At 41.1% G+C, this 18556-nt stretch overlaps 1 protein-coding gene across 1 annotated transcript in view; it reads right to left on the bottom strand.

Moving 5' to 3' along the window:
• LOC147731106 (uncharacterized) overlaps nucleotides 1-18556 on the bottom strand; it is a 485394-nt gene that overhangs the window by 172476 nt on the left and 294362 nt on the right. Inside the window, exons 11-12 of the mRNA XM_086956073.1 lie at nucleotides 15683-16698; nucleotides 14588-14678 (exon numbers count right to left, since the gene is read on the bottom strand). Coding sequence (XP_086812199.1) covers nucleotides 14588-14678; nucleotides 15683-16698 — 1107 coding nt within the window. The remainder of the gene's footprint in view (nucleotides 1-14587; nucleotides 14679-15682; nucleotides 16699-18556) is intronic.

Below are 18556 nucleotides of genomic sequence, written 5' to 3'. Positions count from 1 at the left end.
ACCAGCTGGTCCTTTAAGTTTTCATTGCGTTTAAAGGCAAATAAAGGTGTTTCCAGGGAGAGATTTCCAGAGTTAATAATATGCCAGTTTTTCTTAATACTTTTCTTTATTTTACTGGATGCAGAGGAAAAGGTTGTGACACAAACCAGTTTATTGGATTCTTTTTTGGCCTTAGGTTCAAGTAGTGTCTCTCGGGGGCAGTACCATGCCCTAGAGGGCATAGTACTGCCCCCTGTAACAGCTGCAATTTAATTTATGCAATTCTGTGCCCTTGTAATATGATTAATGTGGGACAAATGAAGCAGAAGATCAAACTCAGGATATCACAACATCGGAGCAGAATCAGGTGCAAAACTGCCAATGCTCCACTCGTTGAACATTTTGTTGAAAAAGGACATTTGGAGAAACAAATTCAATGGACTGTAATCAGCCAAGTAACTGTACCACCAAGAGGAGGTGACTTGTCCAGGTTGCTCAACAAAGAAGAACTTAAATGGATATTAAGAACTGATAGTCTAAATACAGGTCTGAATTTACAGGAGGACTGGACCAGCCTACTGTGATTGGGTCAATTGTTTTTCCTATATCTGTGTTCATAAATGATTTGAATCACTTTGCCAATGCGATCGCTATGCATTCTTTTACTCACTTATACTCACTTAAGATGGCCGCCGCTAGTCCCTCAATTAGTTTTATGCCCAGTAAGGCTGTTTCCATCCTCCTATCAGCTCTCACCCCCTACGTTAACTTCCTGGTTCCCTGCAAACCCGGGACACTTCCGGGTCCCTACACGAAGCCTCCATCCTTGGTAAGTCCTGCATATGCTAGGTAACGTGAGTTATACATCCACAACATGGATGTTTTGCCCCTCTGACCAGCCGCCTTCTATTTCCTTACTTGCAGGCTCGTGAACTCGCACCTTATTTCGGCGTCGGAATTCATTCTTTCCCCACTGTGGAGATCCTGTACCTAAAAGGTCCACAAGCGAACCTTTTCCGGTGAGTTAAGCTTCCACGGCATCTCCGTGTCCTTACTCCTTCATACCACACACCCTAATCTCCCGCCCCTTGTAATTCTTTTATCCAGGCTAACGCCCCACAATATCGCCTGACTTTTCATCCCAACGCGGGTTCCCGAAGCGCCTTGCTGGCTGCCCCTTCGAGATATTGCCGTTCTGCCGGGCACACAGCCCAAACCTTACCCTGTGCCCATTGCGGGTATTTTCGATAAAAGTTACATGCCTTAGACCCTTTCATCATGTTCTTGCATGGGGCTTTAGTAATTGTTCCCCTTCCTTCAGGAGTGCACGCAATCGCGACGCACTTGGCCGTGAACCTCATCAGGGCGGCGTCCCTGCCAGGAAGCTACCATCACTGTTTATCGCTTAGTTAGCCCTTCCACTACAGGCGTGACTCCGCTCCTCATCTGGCCGCACTGAACAGATAGCCATTCTGACCTTCACTTTTACCCATGGCAATTCCATAGGTTAGTTATGCGCAGATTCGGCGGAAATTCCTAGTATTTGCACTTACAATGACCACCTTTTGTGTGCATTATCACCAACACTGTAAGTTCTCGCGCATCTCCGCCACGATGTGTGCACGCCAGTGTTGTTTTTAAAATGCTCTGACTAGCGTCTGCACTTCCTATGATCACTGTATATGTTCACTTTCACTGATACTGTAAACTCTCGCAATTTAATTACAACTTTGGCACGCCAGTGTTTGATAAACTCTCCTAGACACTCGTCCGAGCCTCCATATGATCTTCACTGACAGGACTACGCATGCTTAGATTATTGTTTCCCTTAAGGAATTTTCACTCACTTTTTTCACTTGATGTCACTCAATACTTTTTGTTGTGTTATTCTCTCTTGTTGATACATTCCATTTTTCCTTCCTTCCTTAGGCTATTGTGTAATATACTCCTTAGGCAAAAATCTTTTGTCCTGATGATGATCCCATGTATTTTGTTTAAGGGATCGAAACGCCGTCGACTTGTTGTAGCACCATATAATTGAATGTATACCGAATGTGATATGCATATAATGGTGTAATTGAATTTCTGTCATTTTTTCATTCTTCAGAAATCGCTCACTCTTTGCCTAAAAATCTCTCTTTTCTGCCTTTTCTATCCTTTTACTTTGCCAATTTGAAAGCGTGAGGGCACAGGCTTGTGTCTCACTCTCTTGGATGTAAGGTATTTCCTTGTTGAATTCATTTTATAGTAAAAAATGTTGTGATCCCTGTCCGGCTGGACATATCACGTCACTCAATACAGCTCCATTGTGTCTATATTTATTTTTCTTGTACCTATCTATGCATGGGACCACTGTTGCTAGAAAAATACGATCCCGAGGTCCTATGCTGACTCGTTTGGGTGCCCTTGTTGTTTTTTGATGCCATTCAGTGTTGGGCTCGAAAGTGTTTAAGTTGCTTTTCATCAAAGAGGTCTTTTGAGTAACAAGATGTAATGGCTTCTCCTCTTGCTTGCAATGCGGATGGTCTTTGACCATTGTCAGATTGTTTTCCCCTTGAAGGGTGAGGATGGAGTGTAAGGATGATGTATCCTATGGAGATGACCATGCCAAAGTAATGTATTATGTGGAGAAGTGCAACCAACACAGGTGACCGGGGAGAGTAGGTGCATGTGAGTCTACAGCACTACATGCCACAAACAGGTGCTTACAAAGTAAGTAATATTTACTGTTTGATGGCATGTGTGGCTATAGGTACACGTACTTTGCATAGACTGAAACATATTTCTCCTCCCACGTGGTGAGTAACCTGTGGTGGGTGTATTTGTTTGAAATAACATGTGTAGTACCACTTGACCGACATTGGCTTGTTGTCGTGCCATGACATCTACAAAGTAATGTTTTTTAAATGTGTGTGGTGTAGAACATGTAGCGGCTTCACATATGTTAGCTATTGGTATATTCCCTAGAAATGGCATAGAAGCTCCTTTTTATATGTAGAGTGAGCTTTTGGCAGAATAGGGAGAGGTCCCTTTGCTTTAGAATTGCTTGTTTGGATACATTTTACTATCCAAAGTGAGATACCCGATTTTGAAATTTCATTACCCTCATGTGGTTTGGAGAATGCTGCAAATGGTTGTTGAGTTTTGCGAAATGATTGTGTTCTATCAATGTAGTACATTAGTGCCCTTTTAACATCTAATGTGTGCAATGCTCTTTTCACCAGTCTGGGTGAGGAAAGAACATAGGCAACTCAATGGTTTGAATCATGTGGAATTGTGAGACAACTTTTTGAAGAAATGTAGGATTCATTCGCAGTACTAATTTGTCTTTGTGTATTTGGAAGAATAGCTCTTCTAAAGGGAATGCTTGAATCTCACCAACCCGTCTGAGTGAAGTGATTGTGATGAGAAATTAAAGTTTCCATGACAGAAATTGGACAGGCCATGTGCGACCAGATTCAAATGGTGGACCCATTAACCATGGTTGCACAATATGGATATTCCGCACTGGTGTGGGTGGAGCTCTAGGTGGAATAACTCTTTTGGGACCTTGTATAGAACTTTTTTCTCTATTTTGGATATATACAGCTAATGCTGTAAAGTGTATTTTTAAAGACGTGAAAGCTAACCCTGCAGTTTGTAAGTGAAGAAGGGAGCGCAGAATGTTTTGAGCGGATGCATTTAATGGGTTAATTTCCTTTTAGTGGCAATAGTGAAAAAAGTGTTTTCAATTTGCAACAAAGCAGGGATGTGTTGTGGGCCTTCATGCTTCTTTTAGGATATCCATACATTCTTGAGGTAACTTTAGATATCCACATTCTGGGACCTCAGGAGCCAGATTGCAAGATTGCGAGATCTAGGGTTTGGGTGCATTACTGCTCTTTGGTTTTGAATCAGAGGGTCTTCCAGTTAGATAGTACTTGATGTGGGATTACTGATAATTCCAGTAATGTTGTAAGCCATAGTTGTCTGACCCAGGTGGGAGCAACTAGGCTCAGTGTCAGAGAAGTCTGCTGCAGTTTACAAGTTACAAACAGAAGCAGGGGCATAGGTGAAAAAGCATAAGCAAAAATCCCTGATTAGTTGATCCATAGTGCATTGATCTTGGACTGTCGGTGTAGGAACATGGAGGCAAAGTTTAGGCATTTTGAGTTCTGTGGTGTAGCGAATAAGTCTATGTCCGGTGCCCCCACTGCTAGAAGGATGGGTGAACTTGTTGGTGTGTCCTGCCGAAGAGATCTGCCAAGGTGTTTTCCACCCCTGGTATGTATTCTGCTAACAAATGAATGTTGTGTTGGAGAGCATATTTCCAGATGGTTTGTCCTAGAAGAGACAGTTGTGGAGATCTGGCACTCCCCCGTTTTGTAGAAAATTCATGCCTGTCTTGATTAGGCAGCTCTAGGTGACAGATATGTAGGGGAGACTGACTGTGTTTCCAGCACCCATGTACAGTCAACCCCTATGAGTGCCCTTCCCATCCAGTCATTGATGCGTCTGTGATTATGGTAGCTTGCGGAACTAGGTTGAAGAAAGGCCGTCCCTGTAGTAGACTTTTGGAGTTTTGCCATTGCAGAGAGTGGCAAGCTTGATGGGTGATCAAAACTAGATCCTCTGACTGACCCCTTGCTTGAGACCAGTGCTGCACTAAGCATTGTTGTAATGGATGTATATGCAGTCTGGCATGAGGTACTATGGCTATACATGATGCTATAGTTCCTAGGAGGCGAATAACAATTCTTACTGCTATTTGTTGGTGAAGCTAAAACTGTGGATTGAGTACTTTGGAAGTGTGTAGCCATGCTGCATTTGGGGAAGCTAGCCCATTGTAACAATTTAGGATGGCTTCCAAGTAAGGTTGTATCTGAAGAGGTTGCAGGTTTGATTGACTGCATTGGCTGTAAAACCTAATTGGTGAATTAGGTTTATGGTTGTTTGTGTTTGTTACAAACTCTGTGTGTTATGTTTTGCTTTTGACAAGCCAGTCATCCAGATAAGGAAAACATGTATGTTTTGCCCTCATAAGTGGATTGCTACTGCTGATAAGCATCTGGTAAACACCCTGGGGGCTGTGGTGACCCTGAATGGAAGGACTTTGAACTGTAAGTGTTGTCCGTTGAAAGCAAACCTGAGGTATTGCTGTGTGCTGAGTGAATACGAATGTGAAAGTATGCATCTTTTAAATCCAATGCAGTCATGAAGTCTACCCGTTGTAAAAGTGGTATGACACCCTGAAGAGTGAACATATGAAGATATTCTGAAAGAATGTACTTGTTTAGAGGTCTGAGGTCTAGAATAGGTCTTAGGGCCCGTCCGTTTTGGGTATAAGGAAGGAAAGGGAATAGACCCCTGTGTCCTGTTGGTGTAATCGCACAAGTTCTATTGCTCCCTTGCTCAGGAGAACTTGAACTTCCTCTTTGAGCATTTTCTGATGATCTGTTGACATTCTGTGGGTGTGAGGTGGAATGTTGAGTGTTGTTGATGTGAACTCCAGGCTATAACCATGTTGGAACATACCAACACCCATTGGTCGAATGTGATATTTATCCTGCTGTAGTCTCCCCCAACAGGTGTTGTGTGATCGGGGTAATGGTGGCCTGGTCAATGCTTGGTGGTTGTAGAGGTGAAAGGTTTAGTAAAACCTCCTCTGCCTCTATGATTGTTTTCTCTATAAGAGCCTCTATAATATCCTCTAGGGGAGGATGTTTGATTTAGTGTCTTATTGTAAGAGGTGGGCGGCTCAGGGAAGGTTGTTTTGGAACCGCTATGATAGGAGGAGAGGGGAAAGGAGCCGTGCTGTGATTATGTTTGCATTGCACCCATTGCTTTAACCATCTTGTTATCTTTTTTATTTTCTCTAGGAGGGTATCTATCTGTAGCCCAAAAAGGTGTTCACCATTAAAGGGGAGGACCATAAGTTTTGCTGAACCTCTGGCTTGAAGATAGATTCTCTTAGCTATGCATGTCTTCTTAAGATAAGGATTAATAGCCCTGGATCCTGTGTCAGCCGTGTAAAGGGCACACTGTATATTGGTATTAGATATAATCTTCCCATCCAATGAAATTTGGTATGCTGTCTTTTTATGTTCTTATGCGAGCTACTGTAGGATCTCCACCATTTCGTCCCAGTGTGCCCTAACATAGCGTGATAAGAGACCAATGAATTTGGCAATCCTCAAATGGTTGGCTGATTGTGCCCCAGCTTTCATTATCTGCTACATCTATCCATTTACTCTCTTTGTCTGGTGGAGTTGCATCACCAGTTTTTTGAGAGTTTGTCAATTTATGAGCAGTGCCCACCACTAGAGAGTCTGGTATTAGTTTATCTTTGTAGTATGTAGGGACTTCTGGTTAAGGATTATATTTTTTATCAACCCTAGGAGTAATAATTCTAGATCAATCTGGGTCCTTAAAAATATCTGTAGCGTTCCTGAGCATACCCTTAAGCATGGGAAGGTACTGCAAGCAACGCTGAGTGGATGAGTGTTTTAAATAGGACGTCGTCCTCTAGCAGCTCGTGTGGAGCGTCAATTTATGAAAACTAGCCTCCGTACTAATAAGACCATGGTAAGCAGTGCTGCCATCAGGAGGGTCTTGATGGCTATAGATTTGAGTCAGTGTTATCCGGTTGATCTGAGTCATATGCCCGTAGTCATCTTGTGGTGGTAATGAATACTGATCATCATCCCCCGTTAAATAGTAGAGAGAGCCCTCTGGTGAATCAGGAGGGTCATGAATTGGGAGTGTTGTGCTGATGGAGTGTGTATAGCAGGGATTGTAGGAAGGCTAATGCAGAGTGGACTAGTAGCCTTGTCCTCGTTCCTCGTCTTTGCTGTGACATAGGGAAATCTATTGGATCTTCAAAGTTGCCTTTTTGCAGGCTGAGCCCCTGAAAAAGGGGGTCTGGTGTGGATACTTCCTGGATCTTGGTGAACCATTAAGAAACCAGCTGTTGATTAACTTCTTAAGTACTGGTTGAACAGTCTCTGGAGAATGTGGTGCAGCTGTTAGTTTTTTTTGTCTCCAACACTGGTTTAGTCCAGGTTATTTTGAGGGCAGAGGGTTTTGACTCCAAGGCCACCTTTTTCGGTGCCAGAGTGGCATGGTGTTTTGGCTCTGAAGACTTTGGGGATGAAAGTCTGGCGGAGTCTGACTTGAAGTGTTTCAGTAGCTGAAAGTTGGGCTGATTCCGAGGTGGAGGGAGCTAGATTGATGACCTGAGGTCTAGGCTGCTTCTTCTGAGCCAAGGCTGGATGTTCTGGAAGCAGCCAGTCTGTGCCAACCATGGCCCATTGGCAGTTGTGGCCCAACAACAAACCTTTGAGGCTCAGCTGATGCTGACTGTGGTCAGAGTGGAGGTTTAGGTAGCAAAGTACTCACAGTTTGTTCCCCTCAAGTGATGGTATCATATTCTGCATCCAACTCTGAGCTGTGGTCTGAAGATAGGTTACTCTCATCAGCTGCAGATAAACGTGCCTCCATTTTAAGTTCTGGTTCCTCTGAACCAAAAATGTCCGCTATCTGTTCTATACTAAGTCGAGACATCTGAAGTCTTCTAGCCATCTGATCACACAGAGCCTATTTGGAATGAAACAACCTGCAGGCCTTGCAGGTTTCCCCTCGAAGATCTAAACACAAAAAAAAATTAACCACCTTGTGTAAATCCATGCGTGGGAGCTTTGTGGGACACAAATGACAAAATTGAAAGGGTGTCCATTCCATCCCCACCTGGACGTTTGTTGCAAAGAATGTCAATGAAAAATTCTGCCTGAAGGCCAAAGGCCCAGAGGAGCATGACCGAATCGAGTCCCACTGACAAATATGACGTTAATATTATGTAAACAGTATGAAAATAGTGATTGAATCATGATCAAAAACTGTACCGACAGTGCTAGAAAGTATCCAGAGGACGGTATCGAACTGAAGCAGAAGAGCACACAAACAAACCCGACAGTAGAAAAAAAAATCTAACGGTGGAGTCTAAGACCATACACATTGCAAGCAAGAGGAGGAGTCACTGCATCTGATTCATGACTTGAAAGACTTCTTCGAAGAAAAACAAATTGCACACATCAAAGCATGTGCATCTATAGCCCCACATTATATATATATATATATATATATATATATATATATATATATATATATATATATATATATTATATATATATATATATATAAATATATATATATATAAAAAATATATATATATATATATATATATATATATATATATATATATATATATATATATATATATATATATATATATATATATATATATATATATATATAAAACTGTTTTTGGGCATTTAATAAATCTAAAACGCACCAGTTCCTGGGTTCGCCTTGTCCTTTGCCTACCTGAGTAAAGAAGTTCTTCTTCTATATATATATCAACAAAACAGGGTTGCCCCACCGTCGAGGCAACACTCAGTAAGCAGCTGAATTCTGCACATTGAAAGCAGCATTCTTTATTTCCAATTGGCCGGATTTAACAATGTCCCGAAAAGTTAGCAGCCCTTCGCGTTTCAGAGTTCATACTCCTTGTTCACGGGCATTAGCATGTAGATTAGGCAGAGATGAGCAAAGGCAACCCTGTTTTGTTGGTGTAAATCCGGCTAGTCCCGGTCGGAAGGCACTCACCACTATTGGAAAATAAAATGGTCTGCTTTATTCAGATCAACTGAAACGTTAAATGCGGAGTATGCAGTTTATCAAGAATCGGACCGGAGCTCTTTGCCCTGAGGCTCACCGGAGAGCTGTGAAATGAGCAGAATTGAATGTTATTCGGCAGAACCCACGGAGGGTTTTAATTGTGAGTTAAAAGGAAACTACGGAGCCCAGAATGCTGATGGTGAAAAATAAAGCCTATTGGAGTGTATAAAAATGCTGAAAATGACTCTGCCATTGCTCATCTCTGCCTAATCTACATGTTAATGCCCGAACAAGGAGTATGAACTCTGAAACGCGTAGGGCTGCTAACTTTTCGGGACATTGTTAAATCAGGCTATAATGTAAATAAAGAACGCTGCTTTCAATGTGCAGAATTCAGTTGCTTACTGAGTGTGGCCTCGACGGTGGGGCAACCCTGTTTTGTTGATATATATATATATATATATATATATATATATATATATATATATATATATATATATATATATATATATATATATATATATATATATATATATATATATATATATATATATATATATATATATAAAACTGTTTTTGGGCATTTAATAAATCTAAAACGCACCAGTTCCTGGGTTCGCCTTGTCCTTTGCCTACCTGAGTAAAGAAGTTCTTCTTCTATATATATATCAACAAAACAGGGTTGCCCCACCGTCGAGGCAACACTCAGTAAGCAGCTGAATTCTGCACATTGAAAGCAGCATTCTTTATTTCCAATTGGCCGGATTTAACAATGTCCCGAAAAGTTAGCAGCCCTTCGCGTTTCAGAGTTCATACTCCTTGTTCACGGGCATTAGCATGTAGATTAGGCAGAGATGAGCAAAGGCAACCCTGTTTTGTTGGTGTAAATCCGGCTAGTCCCGGTCGGAAGGCACTCACCACTATTGGAAAATAAAATGGTCTGCTTTATTCAGATCAACTGAAACGTTAAATGCGGAGTATGCAGTTTATCAAGAATCGGACCGGAGCTCTTTGCCCTGAGGCTCACCGGAGAGCTGTGAAATGAGCAGAATTGAATGTTATTCGGCAGAACCCACGGAGGGTTTTAATTGTGAGTTAAAAGGAAACTACGGAGCCCAGAATGCTGATGGTGAAAAATAAAGCCTATTGGAGTGTATAAAAATGCTGAAAATGACTCTGCCATTGCTCATCTCTGCCTAATCTACATGTTAATGCCCGAACAAGGAGTATGAACTCTGAAACGCGTAGGGCTGCTAACTTTTCGGGACATTGTTAAATCAGGCTATAATGTAAATAAAGAACGCTGCTTTCAATGTGCAGAATTCAGTTGCTTACTGAGTGTGGCCTCGACGGTGGGGCAACCCTGTTTTGTTGATATATATATATATATATATATATATATATATATATATATATATATATATATATATATAAAACTGTTTTTGGGCATTTAATAAATCTAAAACGCACCAGTTCCTGGGTTCGCCTTGTCCTTTGCCTACCTGAGTAAAGAAGTTCTTCTTCTATATATATATCAACAAAACAGGGTTGCCCCACCGTCGAGGCAACACTCAGTAAGCAGCTGAATTCTGCACATTGAAAGCAGCATTCTTTATTTCCAATTGGCCGGATTTAACAATGTCCCGAAAAGTTAGCAGCCCTTCGCGTTTCAGAGTTCATACTCCTTGTTCACGGGCATTAGCATGTAGATTAGGCAGAGATGAGCAAAGGCAACCCTGTTTTGTTGGTGTAAATCCGGCTAGTCCCGGTCGGAAGGCACTCACCACTATTGGAAAATAAAATGGTCTGCTTTATTCAGATCAACTGAAACGTTAAATGCGGAGTATGCAGTTTATCAAGAATCGGACCGGAGCTCTTTGCCCTGAGGCTCACCGGAGAGCTGTGAAATGAGCAGAATTGAATGTTATTCGGCAGAACCCACGGAGGGTTTTAATTGTGAGTTAAAAGGAAACTACGGAGCCCAGAATGCTGATGGTGAAAAATAAAGCCTATTGGAGTGTATAAAAATGCTGAAAATGACTCTGCCATTGCTCATCTCTGCCTAATCTACATGTTAATGCCCGAACAAGGAGTATGAACTCTGAAACGCGTAGGGCTGCTAACTTTTCGGGACATTGTTAAATCAGGCTATAATGTAAATAAAGAACGCTGCTTTCAATGTGCAGAATTCAGTTGCTTACTGAGTGTGGCCTCGACGGTGGGGCAACCCTGTTTTGTTGAGATATATATATATATATATCGACAGTAACTCCTAGAAACCACCTCCAATCCAGCAGGACCCGCGAAGCAGGAGACAGACCACAGCGTTCAGGTAAGTTTTTTTAATTTTTCCAGTATATTCCTTAAGCCACCAACCATGACGCGTTTCGGGCTTTGCAGCCCTTGTTCACATGCAAGGCATTAGTGATATTCACAGTGCTTTTAAAGTGCTAAAGTGTCCCGCCTACAGTCCTCCTCCCTTACAGGTCATGTGACCACCATAAAAAGGGAAAACAAACTATCTCAGTAAAAGTTCAAAACAAGGCAGGTGTTTCTGTACACATAACATATTCGGCATAAATGCGCAATGTATACATAGTATAAAAATTCATACTCAACAGTCAAATCTCTGAATAAATTCCAAAAATTGATATCATAACTGGTTAAATCCAGTAAATCATGTCAACATTGAATGTTTTGACCATATCAAACATATCATCAAGAGATAGCGTAAATCATTGTACTAACATGTATAGACATCATGTCAGAATAAAGTTGAATCCAGTCAACAGATATAGGGCCTAACGGAACTGTACTACATAACAACCCAAAAAAAGCTAGGACATCCATGCCTAGTGTGCAAAGAGGCTAGAGATAAAGTGCAAGCTGTATATTCAAGAAGACAATGAAATACATGTTATAAAATATCAAAGAAAGCACTGAGAAAAAACAATCATTACCCATCATAAAATCAGGGACTATTTTTCGTTCTAAAAATGCATTTCTAAAAACATTGATTTCATAATGTTATTATCCTAAAAGAACATAACAGACAGTGTATATAAAAGTTAAATAGTGATAAAAATGTGATATAAATAGAGGGAAGGAAGAAAAAAAACCATTGATCTTAAAATGGTGAAAAGGACGGCGCAATATAGAAAAATGACACATAAATATGCAATCAATTCATATTGATGTACATGATAAAGTGCATTTAGTCATAGGTATTAGTAAACCCTGATAGATAACAGGGAACCTGACTATCTATCAATTCATGAAGTCCATGAGAGAGAGTATAACTGACACTTATAACATGTTATAGTGAGCAACAGGGAACCTGACTACTCATTACAAGTTGAGCAATATGCCTAACAGAAATTGACCAACAGATAATACCATAAGGCTGGTGCCAGAAGAGGGGCAAGTTGATTCATATTATATGCAATAAAAGAGTTCCTAGTGTTTTACAAGAAGTTGTAAAAGTCTTCAGTATTGTTAAGGCCATTCGGCCATTTACTGTCGAACTCTAATATGAAACGTGTTTCGAGTTGTCGCAATAACAACTCTCTGTTGCCTCCTCTACGTAAGGGCAATACTGATCCTATCACAAAATATCTCAAACAGTTAAGATCTTTATTATGTTTTGCCGCAAAATGGCGTGCTACAGGATAGGAAGGATCAGTATGCAATATTGCCCTTAGATGTTGCAAGATTCTGACGTGCACCTGGGCTTTAGTACTACCGATGTAATGTAGTCCACAGGTGCACGTCAGAACATAGACTGCAAAATCCGTTTTACAGTCATAGCAGCCTTTAATTGGAATCTCACTGGGACAAAAAGGTGTGCGATAGTGTGTTTTATTTTCCCCATATTTACAGGCCCTGCAGTGAGTACATTTCCGAAATCCAGGTTTGGCCTTTAACCAAATATCCTTTTGTTTTAGCTCAGGACTGCTAACATCAAGAGAAATGCCCATATTCCTGGCCCTACGATATGTTATCACAGGTTTGGCAGGTAAAGTAGGACTCAAAATATTATCAATAAGAATAATGGGCCAATTTTTTTGAATATTTCTTCTGATGGCATGTTCATCACTGCTGTAAGCCGTGATAAACCTGGGACAAGTATTGATGGTCATATCGGAAACAGTGGACAACTCAACATTGTCAGGGTCAGATGTCATTAGTAAACTCTCTCTGCTTCTTAACCTTGCTTTAGCCAAAGCTTGGTTAAAAATCTGATTAGAGTAACCACGCTCTAGGAACCTATTTCTGAGATCATTTATACATTTGTTGAAATCAGATGTAGAACTACAAATACATTTAACTCTTAAGATTTCACCTAGAGGGATACTGTAAATGGTGTGCTTGGGATGGAGACTAGAGGTGTGTAAGAGGGTGTTTCCAGAAGTAGGTTTACGATGTAATGTGGAAGTAAGTTGGTTACCTTCCACATAAACCTGTACATCCAGGAATTCTATCTGGCGGGCACTGATATGTGAGGTAAAATGGGGGTTAAGCGAGTTAACATTGATTTCGTTTGTAAACAGCTGCGCTTCCTCCTCACTTCCCTGCCACAGAATAAAAATATCATCAATATACCTTAGATATTTGACGATTTTTTCTCTCACCCATGTTGCATGTGTGATGCCTAGGACCTGTTCCTCCCACCAGCCCACGTGCAAGCACACGTAGCTGGGGGAGAAACAGGAACCCATGGCCACGCCACGTAGTTGTCTCCATATTTCCTTCCCAAAGGCAAAGTAGTTATTATTCAGACACCAATGCATGAGTTCTAAAATGACTTTGTTATGTTAATAAAAGTCAGCAGAACGGGTATCCAAAAAATGTTTTGTAGCCCTTAATCCCTCTGTGTGTTCAATACTTGTATATAGGGATTCTACATCCAAAGTGATGAGCAACATGTCCTCTTGCCATTCCAAGTCTTTAATCTTTACCAGGAAATCGCCAGTGTCACGCACATAGCTTGGCAGTTTTTTAACCAAATCTTGCAAAAATAGTCGATATAGCGACTTACATTCTCTCCGGCACTGTTGGTCGCCGAAATGATTGGTCTTCCGGGAGTGGGCGAGATGTTTTTATGTATTTTGGGGATTAAGTAAAAGACAGGGAGGACCGGGAATTCTTTATACATGAATTTATATTCCTCACCTGAGATTAATCCCTCTCGCCGATACTTGCTTAACAATTTTATATAAATATATATGTGTGTGTGTATATATATACACAGACAACCTTAACATAGGCATAACCTAATCCTTTGACTACAACTGGTTATTCATCGGCCAAAGGGAATCTAAGCTCCATGTTCTACACCAAATCCAAATTGCAGCTTCCAGACTCATAGATGACTGAGATGCTATGAAAATATCACAGCATTTGTTATGTATACTAGCTAAGTACATCACAGACAAAAAACGCCACTGGGCAAGACATCCACACAATAACACGATAAAGGTAGCTGATAGAAAGATCCCACTCTACTAACACCAGCAACTAGAAACACCATCTTAATGCTATTAGCTATGTGCATGTACCATCTAAAGCGCTCTGCCAGATACATTTACCCTACAAGCCCCCCAACTCAAGATCTCTCTTTCAAGTACACCACAAACAAGACTGGCCAAGTATCATCTAGCAAACAACTTAGTATACTCCTCTTTATACCTGCCCTAAATCAACCTCTAGCCATCACTAACCATCCACTGCAAATTCAATTGACCTGATTCATGTACAATCGCCCATATGCCAAATCTCCCTGTTCATAGCATTGTCATAACTGTTATGCAAGATTTTAATCTCCTGTGTTGAAACATAGGAACCAGACTAAATAAAATAGAAAATAATATAAACAATGCAGGTGTGCCCAAAAAATCTAAATAAAATTGGGATTTGCTGCAACTGAACAAAAATTAAGAAGAGTTATACTGACCGTCACACGAGGGACAGCATTCCCTAGGCACTGGAACAGGGTGGGAGCAAGGTACGCTGCAGGTCACATTTTCACACAACACACGACCTGCCTGCAAATCAGATTTCAATGGAGAGTTTTGTTTGTCTCTGCTCACTCTAAGGTGATACATCATAAACCAAGAAACAAACTATGTAGTAAATACAATATCCAAACTAAAAATGGCATGTAGGCCATTACTGTTTAAAAGCAAAACCTAAGGTGACCATCAAAGTTCTAACTAACCTTTATCAATGTCTAACTTTCCATAATGAAGACAATATGGGTCTCATTTTGAGTAACGTGCATTTAAATTGTCTGCCTTTTTCATTCGAATATGCTCTCACAGAAAAAGAAACAGCAAGCCTGCAGGTCCACCATGACTAGTTGGGTGTTGGTTCTGAATATCGAAGCAGGAATATCCAGTAACCAACATATAATGACCAGGATATCAAAACCCAAAATATAGCTAGGTATGCATTAATTTTCTATACCGAACTCCATAGATATGTGCCTTGCTGATATATAGATCTTCAAAGTACAGAGATGTGGAGTTAAGAATAGTGATTCTGCACCTCGCTCTGTTCAGGTACCTCCTCAATATTTTGGGTTTTGATATTTTGATCACTCTATAGTTCAACTTCAACATTCTAAACTACAATCGACTAGCCTTGTTGTCACTATTTTATTCATGGATGTGGCTCCCTAAATTGGGCAATCCCGCTGATGGTATTTCTTCTAGTTGCAGATTTGACACAAATCGTTTTTCCAGCAGCGGAACTGACTGAACCTCCACCACACTGGAAATCACTTTTTATCCACACTCTCAAAATGAATGTGGAGAATAGAGACAAGGGTTGGCAGAACATGTACCCATTTTTGGTGGTTTTCTCACTACAGCCCTCATCTTACTAACCTCATTGAAATCAGATGAAGGAGTATGAAATCCGGCATCTTTGTTTGAAAATATTTAAGTTACTCATTCTCCTATGTGACACATACAACACATCAAAGTAATTTAAGTATCATAGCTCAGTTTTAGGAAAATAAATATAGATGCAGCAATGACACACCTACCTGGCATGTACAGTGTAAACATTCAGACTCTGTCCAATGGCTCCCAACTGCGTGCAGTGCCCCTTGATGCAAACATGATGTGGGAGGAGGTGCTGAGGAGTACGGTTGTGCTCCAGGACTCAAAGGATTGAGTGGTGAGTCAAAGGGAGGGAGAAGAAAGGCTGGTGGTGGTGAATCCCCACTCAGTGCAATATGAGAGATTTTGGAGGCCTTCTGTGCTAGTGGTGGATATACTGTGTTACTAAGTTTTGCCAAGTAAGTCCTAGTTGTGGATGCTGTAGATGAGCGTGTGGTTGTGAAAGGTGCCACAGTAGAAAAGGTTGTAGGCACTTGCATTGAGGATGTGGCAGTGAATGGTGCTGCCTGAATGTGGGCTATATATTTGGTTGTTGAGGCTGTGGATATGTGAGGGGTCAAGAGTGTGTCAATGTGTGTCATGATGTGCACATTGTTGACAGATGTCAATGGAGATTTGGTTGTATGTGCTGGAGATGAAAGCTCTGTGGATTGATGTATTGCAGACTGGGTTGTGGCTGTTGATGGTAAAGGTGTTGGAGATATGACAGTGGTGGGAAGAGGTAGAATTATAGACTTGGTTGAAGGTGTGGCTGGTGCAGATATGGACGTAAAAGTAGTAGAGAGGAATATATTCAAGGTAGACTTATTTATCTGTGTGCTTTGTGAGTGTGTTGTAGCAAATGTGTCCACTGGCAGGCTGGTCTTAGGTGCCGCTGGTGTTGGGGTGCTGATTTCATCTATTTGCTGAAAGGGTATGGAGGTAGGTGGAACTGATGAGGTTAGAGGGGAATAGTGAGGCGGAGATGTTGGTAATGATGCTACCTGGGGTGGTTGCATAGTTTCAGGAGAGGGGTAGAAGTAATGTGAAGGATGGGAACTTGGTCTTGTTTGGGGTAGAGTCATCAACGCTTGTGAGTAATGAGGCATCAATGTCGTGGGCAAGGCATCCTTTGGTGAACTGAAAATGGGAGGCAGTGTTGCCCCCAAATCAAACAACTCTAGAAAGAAATGAGAATTACCTTGTTAGTAATCATTAGGGCTATAGTCATGTGCCAATTTTCACTCTCATCGCACCTTTGTTTGTGAGGCACCCCTCTAAAATCAGGGAGACATGCCAAGCCTAACTTTAAAATAATAAAAGGTGTTGATGAAGAATAAGTACTGAAAGTACGTTTTATTCTCCATCATTCATGACTCTTTCAACTTTGGTTCAGTAAAGACACTTTCCTCCGCCTTCTGTCTATACAAAGAAGTCTGCCTTTACCCTGCAATTCTAAGTATGCACTGGAGCCAGACAGCCCAACTGTCTAACACCCCATCTCTATCTTCCTTTTATTTAAAAGAATATGAAGACCTTTAAAAACTTACCACCTCTTAAATCCCATGCATTGACACTTTATCTAGAATTCAAATATCTTGCTCTGAAGTTTGTCTCTGTTTTCAACCTCTACTATCGATAAGCATTTATTTATTTATACTGTTGACCTTCTGATCTCTATGTTGCTTCCCACTAGTGAAAAAAGAAATCAGAAGAGGGTGACCTCATGCTGGGGCATTATAGGCCTATATTCGACATTCAAAAGGGTAATCATGCCTGGTTGACACCCAAAAAACATCAGGCAACGTTTCTGCATCTATCCTCTAGATGGCAGAATACTGCACAGCATGTGAATCTAGAATAAGTTCACACTACAAACAACAAATATGAATACGATTTTGAAATGTACGAAACTGCGATGGTCACCTGCCTTAGAATTTTGCCACTTGTTACTGTATTGCATTAGATAGGGTGGACGTAACACCAGCTGCTGAGCATGCTTGAAACAGGTAGGGCCAGATTTACTAAGGTTTTGCATCTGGTTTGCGTTACTTTTAAAATGCAGACATGACTCAAAGGAAAATGCTACTTACCAGTATGCATCTGTTCTTGGCATGTAGAGCTGCAGATCACTACACTATGCATTAGATCGCCACCTGGTGTTGGGCTCCAATGATTGCATGTTGTTGTCGTCTTGGAAGAAGTCTTTTGTAGTCACGAGATAGGTGACTCCTCCCTTGGAATATAGTGCGCATGGGCATCAGCTCCATCCTTAGATTGTTTTTCACCATGATGGGTAATGACGGAGTTAGTAGAAGTAAAGAAAAGATGTCCATGCGTGTGCATCTAAGTAAGATAGAAACTGGAACAGATACAAGTCCCGGGGAGGCGGGAGGGTGTGTAGTGATCTGCAGCTCTACATGCCAAGAACAGATGCATACTGGTAAGTAGCATTTTCCGTTCGAGGCATATGAACTGCAGATACTACACTATGCATCAATTGTGCAGCAGTGTCTTCCCTAGCGGTGGTCACCAGTATCTGTTGCAGTTGTTTGAAAGAGAGTTTTAAGAACAGCTTGGCTTACTGCAGCTTGCTGCTTGGCTTGCATATCAACACAGTAGTGTTTAGTGAAGGTGTGTGTTGTAGACCATGTTGCTGCCTTGCATATGTCTTCTAAGGGTATGTTCCCTAAGAAAGCCATGGAGGCTCCTTGTTTGCGTGTCGAGAGCGCTCTAGGAGGAACTGTTAATGTACATTTTGCTCTTTGATAGCAGACTTGTATACATTTTACAATCCACCTTGTAATTCCACCCTTAGAGGTGGGGTTGCCTTTATGAGGTGGAGAGAAAGATACAAATAATTGTTTTGTCTTCCGAAAAGATTTAGTCCTATCTATGTAGTAGAGAAGAGCTCTTTTAACGTCTAAGGTATGTAGAGCTCTTTCTGCTACAGAGTCCGGGTTTTGGAAAAACACTGGCAACTCTACAGATTGGTTTAAATGAAAAGGAGTAATCACTTTTGGTAGGAATTTAGGATT

Source organism: Lissotriton vulgaris, chromosome 2_1, assembly GCF_964263255.1.
Source record: "Lissotriton vulgaris chromosome 2_1, aLisVul1.2, whole genome shotgun sequence".
Lineage (NCBI taxonomy): Eukaryota > Metazoa > Chordata > Amphibia > Caudata > Salamandridae > Lissotriton > Lissotriton vulgaris.
Note: the sequence above shows the minus strand (reverse complement) of the source record. Positions and strands in the feature narration are given on the sequence as shown.